We start from the raw sequence: 13,320 nt of genomic DNA, 5'->3' as shown, positions 1-13,320 counted from the left end.
TGTGTTTCTGCAGCTCACTTTCCTCCCTGGAGACTGGAAGTCAGAAAGCCCTGTGGCCACCCCAGGTTCAATTCTGTTCAGTTCTGCTCAGTACTGAACAGAAATGAGCTGCATTCTCTGGTTTGAAAGGAGGCAAGGCAGGCATCTGTATGGATTTCACTCACATCCCCCCAGTCTTTGAACAGGGAAGGAGGGATTATGGCCTCTTTGGAGTGAAGTCAGGGTTCCGGGTGTAGGTGTCTCTCAAGGGCTGGCCCAGGAGGAACTGTGAGAAGAATGTGCTCCTCACAACATGTGGTTTGCATTTCCTGTAGTTTTATGGAAAGTGGCATCCTAAAATGATCTAACAGTTTCAACTCTTGTGAGTTATCTTCTCCTTGGGCCCACGTGCAGGGAATATGTCTCTTTTTCCAGTTACCTCTTTTTTTGCCACCAGCTCCCTCATCATCTGCCTCATCAACTGCTTTTGTTTTTTTAAGCATGCTTACGTTTGCCTTTTCTATATTTGCATAAGTTTAAGCGGTACAAGTGCAATTTGTTACATGGACATATTGTGTGATGGAAGTGACGAAGTCCTGACTTTAATGTATCCATGACTGAGATAATGTGCCTTGTACCCATTAAAGTAATTTGTCATCACCCACCTCACTTCATTCTGTGCTGAATTTAAACTGGGGTGGCCTCTGGCCTTCCTGACTTTCAGTCTCCAGGGAGGAAAATGAGACGCAGAAACACAACATTTCTGCGCCTGACCCTTCTGAGGCTCCATTGCCTATCATCCCACACCCATGTCCAAGTGTACACATTACGTAACACCCACTTATGAGTGAGAACATGTGGAGTTTGACTTTCTGTGTCTGAGCTGTTTCACTTAAGATAATGGTCCCCAGAAGCTATTATGGTGAAGATGGACGAGGACAGCAAATTGCTACCAAGCTTCAAGGAACAGAGAAAAGGAAATGCTAGCTACGGCTTTCTTTTTTTTTTTTTTTTTTTTTTTTTTTTTTTTTTTTTTGAGACAAGGTCTCACTCTGTTGCCCAGGCTGGAGTACAATAGCACTATCACAGCTCATCGCAGCCTGAACTTCCTGGGCTCAAGCCATCCTCCTGCCTCAGCCTCTCAAGGAGCTGGGATCACAGGCATACACCACCATGCCCAGCTAATTTTTAAAATTTTTTGTAGAGACAAGGTCTCACTATGTTGCTCAGGCTGGTCTAGAACTTTTGAACTTAAGCAGTCCTCTCAACTTGGCTTCTCAAAGTGACAGGTTTACAAGCATGAGCCATTGTGCCCAACCTTAGAGTTATGCCTTTTCTGACAAGTATGGATACTGTCAAATCCAGCCCCTTTGCAGTTCTAAATTCCTATTATGCATCCCCCCTGACATGGACACTCAAATTCCAAGCAAAGCATCCATCCATTCTGGATTCCTCAGGGCCACCCGTAGTTCAAATATTCTGTCCCAATATTAAGAAATTCTATTTTCTCTTCTCAAACCACCCACCTCACCTGAAAAGAACAAGTGAAAAGACCAATGTTTTGTTGGAAAGCATGGGTCCTATTATAGCACTGTCCCCTGACCTGCAGCCCCAGCCAGCATCCACATAGTATTGATACAGAGAACAGACATTGCACCCCACAGAGATAGCCCAGACGGTACCCTGTTGTGAGTCTCCATCAGAAGAACCATGGGCCGGTGGGGCTTGAGGTGACCCCTCAGCTCACCATCTCTTCCTGCTCCTTCTAGGTCACAATCATTGGTTACACCCTGGGGATTCCTGATGTCATCATGGGGATCACCTTCCTGGCTGCCGGGACCAGCGTGCCTGACTGCATGGCCAGCCTCATTGTGGCCAGACAAGGTGGGACTTCCAGTGGCAATGGGGAAGGAGGGAGGGAAGAAAAGAGGGAGGGAGGAAGGGAGGGAGGGAGGGAAGGAAGGAAGGCAGGAGGGAGAAGAGAAAGGAAGGAGAGAGAAGAGAAGAAAAGAGGGAGGGAGGGAGTGAAGGAAGGAAAGAGGGAAGGAAGGAAGGAACGAAGGAAGGAAGGAAGGAAGGAAGGAAGGAAGGAAGGAAGGAAGAGAGGGCCTCTCTACCTGGGGTACCTACCTGGCAATTAACAAGGTTTGGAAGGAGGGAGGGTGATGCCATGTTGGTTGAAAGGTTTCCTGGGATCAGAAGAACAGAGAAATGATCCAGAAGGTCCCACCCTTGAGGAAAGCAAAGACATTTCCAGGTAGCACCCGTAGCCTCTTCTGGAGGCTGTATCACCATCCTTCTATTATTCAAAGTAGTGGGAAATGTACTGACAGCTAACCTTTGCTGAGTAAAGCATCGCAGATGCAGTATCTTATTTGATTTAAACAACAGCTCTGTGAAGTAAGCATAATCATACCCCCATTTTATGGACAAGAAAATTGAGGCTTAGAGAGGACAGATCCCATCCCTAAAGCTGACCCACCTGCAGTGCCCTCTGAGTGACAGGTCCCAGAGGTCAGTTTTCAGAGTGTGACAGATCCTTCCCTCCTTCAAAGCCAAGCTCACAGGCTCACAGCTCACTTTCCCAAACAGATGCCACAGATGGTCACACCCTTCTGCAGCACTCATTCTGATGCATCTGCCTGATTTATGCTGGAGGGCATTTGTTTCAAACAAATGTGTGTTGAGCTACAAAACTTAGCCCAGTATCCCATAGACATCCTCAAGAAGCTCTACTATTGTCTACACTATTGTTCAGTTATTCTGAAGAAGGCCTAGAGACAGTGCAGGGCAGTTGGAAGATGACCCAGTGTGCAGGTGTGATCTCGGGAGTCACTTTCTAGAATGGTTGAGTTTATTCCTTTCCATAAGGATGTCTCAGAATCTCCAAAATCCTTGAAATCATCTGTATTAGTGTGTCTCACATTGCTGTAAAGAAATGCCTGAGGCTGAGTAATTTATCAAAAAAGAGCTCTAACTGGCTGATGGTTCTGCAGGCTGTACAGGAAGCATGGCAGCATCTGCTCAGCTTCTGGGGAGGCCTCAGGAAACTTCAGTCATGGTGGAAGGTGAACGGGGAGCAGGCATGCCTTACATGGCAGGAGCAAGAGGGTGGGGGGAGGTGCTACACACGTTTAAACAACCAGATCTCACGAGATCTCACTCACTGTCACAAAGCTGGTACCAATGGGGGATGGTGCTAAACCACTCGTAAGAAACCACCCCCATAATCCAATCACCTCCCGCCAAACCTCACCTCCAACACTGAGGACTACAATCCACATGAGATTTTGTGGGGACACAGACACAAAGCATATCACTGTATTTGGTTTTTTGAATCACTTATATTCAGTCAGTGATCATGTTTGAAGTAAAGGTCAACCATTCAATAGAACGTGTGTTTCTATGCTTGATAATTGGTGTCATCCTTTCACATGGGTGATGGCCTTGGAAGAGAAGCACATATGTGAGCTTGCAGAACCACACTCTGGCTGTGAGATTAAAGGTTTGGGAGAGTCCTATGTGGGGCCCCTGCACTCTCCTGGGTTCCCTTCCCTCACTTAAGTGACCTCTTGTCGCTGCAGGGATGGGAGACATGGCCGTGTCCAACTCCATTGGGAGCAACGTGTTTGACATTCTGATTGGCCTCGGTCTCCCCTGGGCTCTACAGACCCTGGCTGTGGATTACGGATCCTACGTAAGTGGTTTTCTCCAGGACTTCTCCTGAAATCCAGGGCTACGTGGACTCTGTTTTAACAGCCTTGGCCACAGGGTCTTTGTCTCGGGGCAAAGGGGGTGTAGAAATCGTAATATTGAGGGGAAAACAAATTCTCCTTGTCAAAGGCCTTCCTAAGTCAGGCTTGCAGGGACATTCAGGACTTTAGAGCAGGGGCCAGCAAACTTTTTCTGTCAAGGGGCAAATACTAAACATTTTAGGCTTTGTGGGCCAAAGGATGTTTATACAGCTCTTCAGCTTTGCTGCTGTAGTAGAAAAATGGCCATAGACAACAAATAACCAAATGGGCATGTCTGTTTCAATACAACTTTCCTAATAGAAACTGAAGTTTGAATTTTATATCATTTTTATATGTCATGATATATTACACTTCTTTTGATTTTTGTTCCAGCCATTTAAATATGTAAAAACCATTCCTCACTAGTGGACTGTGCAGAAACAATTGGTGGGTCAAATTTGGCCCATGGGTCATAACTTGCCAACTCCTACTTTAGTGTACTTAGACTTGCTTCACCTTATTACAGGCTAAGTGATGCATGTCAGAGACATATTGGAGAGATGCCATCCAGGTTGGCCACTGAAAGGGCATCACCCACTACAGGGGGTCACAGAATTCCAAATAACTCTTCTAAGTTCTGCAGCCCAGAGGGTGAGACTTTTGCAATCAGGCTTTTACGAATTGACTCACATCAGCCAAATTCACAAGAGTTTGATGTCTAGGATAGAATGTCAACAGATGGTAGTAACAGATGGTAAGATATATAAGGGCTGTGCAGAAAGCATATGCTTATTTTGGATGATATGTTCTCTATATTCCTGGAGAAATATCTTATGTGGGAGTTATTTTGGGCATCCTATGACCATCCTCTAATTCAGTGTTTCAGGAGTACTCACAGATTACATTCATGGCTAAGGTTTATTATAGCACAGGATATGGGATAAAAGGAGCTGGAAAGTGAAATGCATCAGGAGAAGCCCAGCATGGTCAGCTGCAGGCCTCTAATTCCTTCCCTAATGAGTCACACAGAACGTGCTTTCTCCCTTGCAGGGAACATGCATGAGATGTCTCTGTCCAGGGAAGTCCACTGGAGGCTGAGGCTTTTGGGGAGGGCTGGTCTGGTAGGCGCATTTCTGCTGCACGAACAGCCGTGATGCCTGAATCTCAGAACCACAGCATAGATACCAGGTAGACATTATACAGTTTGCCAAATGATCCTGACAAGTTGGTACAGCATGGCCTATCGCTTCTGGGGTGCAAACCAATGTCATCAATTGTAACATCCCAAGGGTCACATTCATAGGGGTTGGCCAAAGGTCAACCATGGTTCTGGACTCTCCTGGAGGTATGCAAGGATTAGATAACCAGGCCTGCTGTGTCAACAACTTTCACACAGAAGGTCAAAGTATTGTTTTATTTTTCAGAGTAAATGTTGCTAGCTACTGTGTTACCAAAAACCCCAAAATTCCACTGGAGTAGCCCAACAAGGGTTTGGTTTTTTACTCAAATTCCACTGCAGATATTCCCATCCTGGCAGCTCCCATGGGCTCTTCCAAGCAGAAACTCAGGGTTTGTGGCACAGTCTATCCAGTGGTTCTACCATCTTAAAGTCCTTCTCCCATAGCAACACAGAAAGCAGAGAAGGCAAGGGCATGGAATATTATGTAGATCATTTTCTGATGAGGCCCAGAAGTGGTATCTGTCCCAACTGTTCTCATCCCACTGTCCACATAAGTTACATGTGCCCACTTGGATGCAAGAAGGATCCAGGTAATTAGTTTAGTGTTGTGCCTGAAATTCATATAGCCACATGTAGCTTGTGGCTGACTGTTGGACCCTGCAGCTCTAGAGGATTAAATGACAATCCCCCAGAGTCTAATCCATAGATAACTATTAACATTTCAGCATATTTTTCTTTCTCTAGGTTACTTTGTATAGCTAAGATGATCCTATAAAGCCAATTTTATACATTGCTTTTTATACTTCCTGTTATATCAAACATGTTTTCCTCAAAATCTAATTGGAAACATCATCTTCAAGGTGACCTATTATTACAGTATGTTCCAGAATTTATATAATCATGCTGCTGATCTTGGACACTTATGTTGATTCAAACCTTTCACTGTTTCAAGTAGTGACACCACAGACATCTTTGTACATTAATCTATAAGTTTTAGAGTTGTACATAGATCTATACTTTTCAAGTTTACATTTCAAGTTTTTTTTAGATGATTTTTCTCAGTGTTGGAAAAGTTCCATAAAAGAATGACAGATTGACATTCCAGAATGACAACATTTTTTATGTGGTTATTTGTCCAGATTCATTCCTGAAGTTTTGGGACAGCTTTATGACACCCTCGTATCCTGACCACAGGAAGCTCCACGAAGGCTGACATTGAACCTTTCACTTGTCTGTCTTCTTCATGGCACACAGTATGGGGCAGGCACATACTCAAGCCATGAAAAGCCTGTTGAATAAATGGGAATCCATGTTTAGCTCTTCCATGGCCTTTCTATTCACTTTCACCAGCAGTGAAAGTTACCTTTCATGAATTAGAGGGACACTTCAGGTCCAGGCTGAGACATGAGGGCATGAATAACCTTGTAATTTGGTGCCTCCCAAAACATATTTTTATTTAAAAAAATATTTCAGCATTTATTTTCAAGATGAGATAAAATGTTTCATGAGCAAAGGGTGGAGATAGGAGATGACTGGTTTCTTCAGTTATGCAGTCTTCCCTTGTTATCAGGCAGTTCAGCTCTGAACTCAAACTTGCATATCATGCTCTGAACAAATGCTTTGCAGTTAACACAGCCTAACTTCTTTAAAAACATTTAGTGACTTTCTGTTCCTACTCGGTCTTACTTGACAAGGAAGCCAATAAAGATGCTCCTTAGCCAGATTCAGAGTGCTGCATACAGGGGTCTGATGAACTCATTGGCAGTCCATCTGGTTTATTCCTCAGCTTGTTTCACTTCCCCATTTACCTCTTATCAAAGTTATGAGGAATTAAAAATCAGACCTATCTCAATTTTAACTGCTTTGTGTCCCTCTGTTGAGGACTAGAAGACAGTGGTTTAAAAATGACATCCAAAAGAAGAAGAAAAAACTGGGTTCTAAACAACCTGATAAATTCATCCCTGCATTATATATTTTTACCAGGATGACTCTCCAGTGAGAGAGAGACAGGCAGGACCAGAGAATGAGAAACTTTCAATGTCCTTCAGATCCATGATATTTTTTCTTATTTTACTTTGATTAAAGGGGACAATCATAGAAGGTGAAATCAAAAACTTTCAAAACAAAATGAAAACTCACCCCAGAAGCAAACTAGTTTATCTTACCAACTTTGAAATCTTCCTGACTAGACATGGATATCAGGCCTGAAATTCCAACTCAATTCAGCACACCATAAATCATTCCCCTAATGATCTCTCCTCCTTTCCTCTCCTTCTGACATTCCCCTAATACTCTTTAGAGAACAAACAAATTAAACGTTATTCTTCTATCAGTAATTCCCAGAGCTATGAAAGCATACTCTTTCCAGATCTCAATGTCTACTGACATGGTGACATCATGAAAACAAAAATTCAGGCTTTAGTGGATGTTTGGCCCAAATTCATGTTTTTCATCTGAAGATGACATAATTGGATCACTGTGGTCATTCTGCTGGAATTGTACAAGAGCCACATTAAGTCTTGAAATTGAAGATCTACTTTATCCTTGGAGTCAAGGGGGAAATGCAGGAGCAGAAACCACTCTGGCTTGTTATGATCAATAGCCATGACACACACAAGAGTCCTCTTGGGGGAGACTTGGTTAGGAAGACTGTAGAGAAAGGTGTGTCATGTTGTGTTTCCATCCAAATGCTGCTGTTTCTGTAATCAGTGCAAAAAACAAACAAACAAAAAAGATCGTTTTATTCTGGGGATACAAATATCCAATGTAGACCACTCTCTTGAAAGTAAAAAATCAGTAATATAATCAATAAACAGTTTATGAACTCCAGGGAAGTCAAGGAGATTCCATTTGATATATGGTATGAGGTAGGGATTCAATTTTATTATTTGGCACATGGATATATAGTTGTTTCAGCACCCTCTGTTGAAAAGGAGATTTCATTTTGAGCTTTAAAAATTCAATGGAAAAATTTCTGGTTAGCCTATTTTTCAGTAATAATCACAACCTAGGAACTACTAGAAAGCCATGATTTGGTTAAAGCTGTGAATGTTGCATTTCATAAGTAATGCTAACTTCCACTATTTGGAAAAGTTTTTATCCTGAGTCAAGACTAAAATGTAAATGAACAACAAACAGGGACAGATTAACCTGGTGAACTGAATCAGGGAGGTGAGAGTCATAAAATCAGCCCCAGATCCTAGTGGCATGCTTTAATATTTTGCTTTCTTCTTTTATTCAAGTAGTTTGCTCTCTTTCCTTGAGAGGGCATTTAATAAGGGAAGAATCCCTATGAACAGAAGAACCCCAAATGCTCCCCACATCCTAAATCCTAATCCTTATAAGCTCTCCCCAAATGCATCCTCACACTGCACATAATCTCTTTCCACATCCCTGTTGACCCATCCACGTTCCTCCTTGTTTCACAGTTATTTACCACATCTCTCTCTGCTGTTAGAGTCTGAGTTTAAGGCCTCATCCACTTCGTGTCTGCCACCAATATCCATCTTACACATATGTAGGGTCCAACCCCACAGGGTTGGTGGGTTTTTCTCCCCATGTGTGGAGAAGAGAGATTGTAGAAATAAAGACACAAGACAAAGAGATAAAAGAAAAGACAGCTGGGCCCAGGGGACCGCAACCACCAAGACATGGAGACCAGTAGTGGCCCCGAATGCCAAACAGCACTGATATTTATTGGATACAAGACAAAGGGGCAGGGTAAGGAGTGTGAGCCATCTCCAGTGATAGATAAGGTCATGTGGGTCACATGCCCACTCAACAAGGGGCCCTTCCCTGCCTGGCAGCCGCGGCAGAAGGAGAGAGACAGCTTACACCATTATTTCTGCATATCAGAGACTTTTAGTACTTTCACTCATTTTGCTACTGTTATCTAAAAGGCAGAGCCAGGTGTACAGGATGGAACATGAAAGCGGACTAGGAGTGTGACTACTGAAGCACAGCATCACAGGGAGACAGTTAGGCCTCCAGATAACTGCGAGTGGGCCTGAATGATGTCAGGCCCTCCGCGAGAGGTAGAGGAGTAGAGTCTTTTCTAAACTCCTCCGGGGAAAGGGAGACTCCCTTTCCCGCTTTGCTAAGTAGCGGGTGTTTTCCCTTGACACTGACGCTAGCACTAGACCCCCGTCCGCTTGGCAACAGGTGTCTTCCCAGACGCTGGTGTTACCGCTAGACCAAGGAGCCCTCTGGTGGCCGTGTCCGGGCATAACACAAGGCTTGCACTCTTACCTTCTGGTCACTTCTCACTATGTCCCTTCAGCTCCTATCTCTGTAATGGCCCGGTTTTTCCTAGGTTATGATTATAGAGTGGGGATTATTATAATATTGGAATAAAGAGTAATTGCTACAAACTAATGATGAATGATATTCATATATAATCGTATCTATTATCTATATCTAGTATAACTATTCTTATTTTATATATTTTATTATACTGGAACAGCTCGTGCCCTCGGTCTCTTGCCTTGGCACCTGGGTGGCTTGCCGCCCACACAATAGAAGGACATTTTGTTTGTTTAAATAGAGAATAAATTTTATTTTTTCAATTGCAGCAGCAAGCAATCCCTTTGTACATCGATAGCTCCTGAGATCTTTGCCATGTGTCAGCCCAGTTAAATAATTTATATTAATGGTGGTGATCCTGAGTCATTCAAGCAAAAGTTAAGTTGTATCTCATACCCTCTAGGATAAGCATCAAGTGTATGATCTATTTCAGAGTGAAATATTTCATCAAAAATAGTTAAGGAACTAGCCTACAGAGAGGTAGACTTAAATTTTCCAGAAGCTTTTGCTTGTACAGACTATGCTTCTTTGACTAATAATGTTAGGTCAAAATAGTAACAGTATTTGGCCCAACCAAACTATGCCTTTTGGTTTTCTTGGAGGCTGGGGGTCCCAGAAAATGGCTGTCTGAACTCAGACCACGTGGTTACAGGGGCCCCCCACCAGGGGCTTCTTTTTTTCTCTAGCTCATCCTTCAGGTATCAATACAGATGTTGAACTGGGATTTCCCAAGCCTGGACCAGGTGTCATGCCTGTGTTCAGCAGTTCTCATCAGAGTGCTTACCTTTACCCCTTGAGCTGAGTCTCCACCTGGAGAAGTGACCTCCCTGAAGACAAGAACTGTGCTCATCTTATGCATTTTTTATTTCCTCTATGCCTAGCTCAGTGCCTGGCACTTGTAACATATTCCAAAAATATTGGATGGATGGATGGATGGATGGATGGATGGATGGATGGATGGATAGATGGAGAGATGGATGAATGGATGGAGAAATGGATGGATGGATAGATGGATAGATGGATGGAGGAACATGTGTGAGCAAAGAAGAACAAAGCAGTAGGATGATTTGAGAAGAGAGCAGGGGGCAAGCACAACAGCAAAAAGAATAGCTAGAATTCACTGAGCATCTAGTCTGCACTGGGCACTGTAGGGACACTGTTCGCATGGTCTCATCAAATCCTTCCAACGCCTATATAAGGAAATGATTATTCTTTCAACCAGGGCTTATTATGCACCCACTATATGCCAGGAACTTGTCAAGGCAATAGGGATTCAGAAGTGAGTAAGGTAGACAGGACCTTTCCTCTTAGAGTATACATTGAGTGGGAAAGGATAGACAATACATACATGAGCAAATGCCTGATTGCACTAACTTCAGAGGACAAAAGCCTTATGCAGATGATGAAATGAAGTGATGTTTTAGAGAGTGAGGTGCAGGTGTCACTCTGTATTTATTGAACAGGAGATTAAGTTCTGTGTGGAGTCATGAATGACAAGAGCCAGCCACGGGAAGAGAGGGGTGTGTGGAGAGCAGGGGAACATTCTGAGAAGGAACTGTACTTGCAAAGGCATTGAGGCAGGATGTGTCCTAGAACGGGAGGCATGCTGGGCAGGGTTAGTGTGGAGTAAGGTGGGCAGGGGTCATACTGGGCCACCAAGACTGGCCACAGGGCTCAGGTTTCATGCTAAATCCAATCTAGTTCTTACCTCAGTTCTGCAGATTAGGAAACCAAGTGGCAGAGGTTAAATCACACAGCCAGAAAGAGGCAGAGAGGAGTGCTTTCCTCAAAGCACTGACAACTACTGCCAAAGCAAATCATGCCACAGCGGTCACCCTTGCACAACTCTGGGCTCAGAGGAGACATTTCAGACCAGATCCATCCCTGAGTTGGAATCTTTGCTAAAAGACAGGGCGGGGTCTGCTTATTAATGCTTAGGTGGCCTCTTCAACTTCATATAAAGAAGCGAGCAGCTAGAAGGGGAGCAAATTCTGATCCCCAGTTTTCTATCCCAAAAGTACCAACAGGCATCATGGGGGCTGCCCTCATTGCTGCCCTGGGCCATGGTAAATGATATTTTTACAGGGAGTTTCTGTCTGATGGTTGGAGGAACTGCTCTGGATCCTTTGTTCAGTCCCTGGTCCCTCCCTGGCTCTCTTTGGGTGCCTTCAAGTGGCCAATTCCTCATGCTCAGCCACACTGGGCAGGGTGGGGGGACATCACCATGAAACTCATACCGAAATGCAGAAGTTATTTGGAAAAATAATCCCAGGTTCATGGAAAAGCAGATCTAGGGCTTATTTGCTGAGAGCATTTTGATCTGCCCTCTTCTCCACCACAAGCTTTTCCTAGGAGAGGCTTTATTTCCAAAAAGACACTCGAAAGCCTCCTTTCATGTAGCATGGTAGTGACCGCATGACATCTTTCTGCATCTCTGACATCAGAACTGAGCAGCCACTGTGGGTTTAATGGCCTCTCCTAACCTCACAAGGGACCTGCCAACAATTTTGAAGCAATTTTTCCATCTCATCTAGATGGGATTTCCAAGTCATAATTATCTGATAATTACCATCCAGACAGCTGTTTTGTGCATGGCATTAGGTTTAAGCATTTGGCAGGGAAGGATGAATGCAGTTTTACAGATTTTGACATTTCTTAGCACCTTGTGGCTTGCTCAGAAAGCAGCTAGTTACCTAAGTGCCCAAAGTAAGAAATCTTTCTAAAAGTCAAAGCTTGGAAAATGAGCACTTCTTGTTCCATTATGGTGATGAACGTCTGTTCCACAAGCTTTAAGAGAGCTGAGAAAGTCTCATGCAGGCTCCAGGAAGCCAGGGCAAAGCACATACTTCCAAGCTAGGGCTTAGAAATGTAAAATAAATCTGAGATGCAATGGAGGGAGGGTGTCTGTCTCTCTGTCTCCAAGCAAGACCACCAGAGTCCAGAAACAACAGAGACAAAGAGAAGAGCTGTCCAGAAATATTCTCGCCCCACACTGTCTGCCTGGTTTATTCTTTCTTTGACCAAGCATTAATTGAGTGCCTTCTGTGTACTCCACTAGTAACCACTGGAGATGGTGCAGTAAGCAAGACAGGCAGAAGCCTATGCTCCTGGACATACAGCTATGGAAGGAGAGAATTGCATAAGCAATTCCAAAACAAGATATGATGCCTGCTTTCCTAAGGGCTGCTTATACAGAAGTTTAGGCAGTGTATGGCAGCGATCAGGGGATCTGGAATGCTGGGGTGGAAATGACAGTTATTCTGAGAATCCAAGATTATCAGGACAAGCAGGTGAAGAGAGATGAGAAATTTTTTTTCCAAACAGAAATAAGAGCTTGTAGAACACCAAGATATGGGAAAACTTGTTGCACTGAAGGACCCAAGGGCTGCTTCTGTGGCTGGGGGGAGTACGGGAGGGGTGAGGAGTTGGAGAGTTGAAACAAAGTGGCAGAAATGAAACTAGAGACAGAGAGAAGCTGCATGGTAAAGGCCATGGTAATGGAAAGAATGAAGGGTACATGAGAAGGAGAGGTATAGTCATGTGTGCCTTTTAGAAAGGAGATTCTGACAATTCCATAGAGAAAGCATTAGAGCCTGATGAGACTGATGGCAACAAGATCAGTTATAAGGCATTTGCAGGAAAGAGAAAATAGGGTGATTGGATTAGGATAGTTGTATCTGTTAGCTATGGTTACTCCATATGCTAAGTAACAAAAGGCAGGCATCCATTAGCGTATATTTCTCAGTCATACCTTTGTGGCTGACAAGTGTGTGGCTGGTCTGGGCTTGGCTGCAGGCTTCATATGAGTCTGCTCCATGTGCCTCTCATTCTCTTTGGACCACTGGCTTCTCAAGACAGTCTTCTCATGATGTGTCTCAAAGAAGACACATCCTGTTTTGCTCTTCTCAAAGCAAGAGCACAAGAAGACGCACCCAGCTTCGGAAACACATTTTGGATTCAGGCTCATATCAGGTCAGCTAACACCATTGGCCAAAGAGTATCACACAGCCAAGCCCCAAATCAGGAAGCAGAAAAAATGCATCCACCCACCATGAGGTTATGGAAAGTGTGTGGATATAAAACCTATTATGGGGAGAGGAAGTGAGACCAGCAGTTTGCTCTGCC

The 13,320-nt window shown here is 43.9% G+C and overlaps 1 protein-coding gene across 4 annotated transcripts in view; it reads left to right on the top strand.

The window, feature by feature from the left end:
- Positions 1-13,320, top strand: part of SLC24A3 (solute carrier family 24 member 3) — a 503,439-nt gene that overhangs the window by 473,972 nt on the left and 16,147 nt on the right. For all 4 annotated transcript variants that reach the window (XM_077951123.1, XM_077951122.1, XM_015149569.3 and 1 more), the window contains 2 exons: positions 1,749-1,863; positions 3,564-3,676. In XM_077951123.1, the coding sequence (XP_077807249.1) occupies positions 1,749-1,863; positions 3,564-3,676 (228 nt within the window). The remainder of the gene's footprint in view (positions 1-1,748; positions 1,864-3,563; positions 3,677-13,320) is intronic.

This window comes from Macaca mulatta, chromosome 10 (genome assembly GCF_049350105.2).
Source record: "Macaca mulatta isolate MMU2019108-1 chromosome 10, T2T-MMU8v2.0, whole genome shotgun sequence".
In the NCBI taxonomy this organism is placed as follows: domain Eukaryota; kingdom Metazoa; phylum Chordata; class Mammalia; order Primates; family Cercopithecidae; genus Macaca; species Macaca mulatta.
Note: the sequence above shows the minus strand (reverse complement) of the source record. Positions and strands in the feature narration are given on the sequence as shown.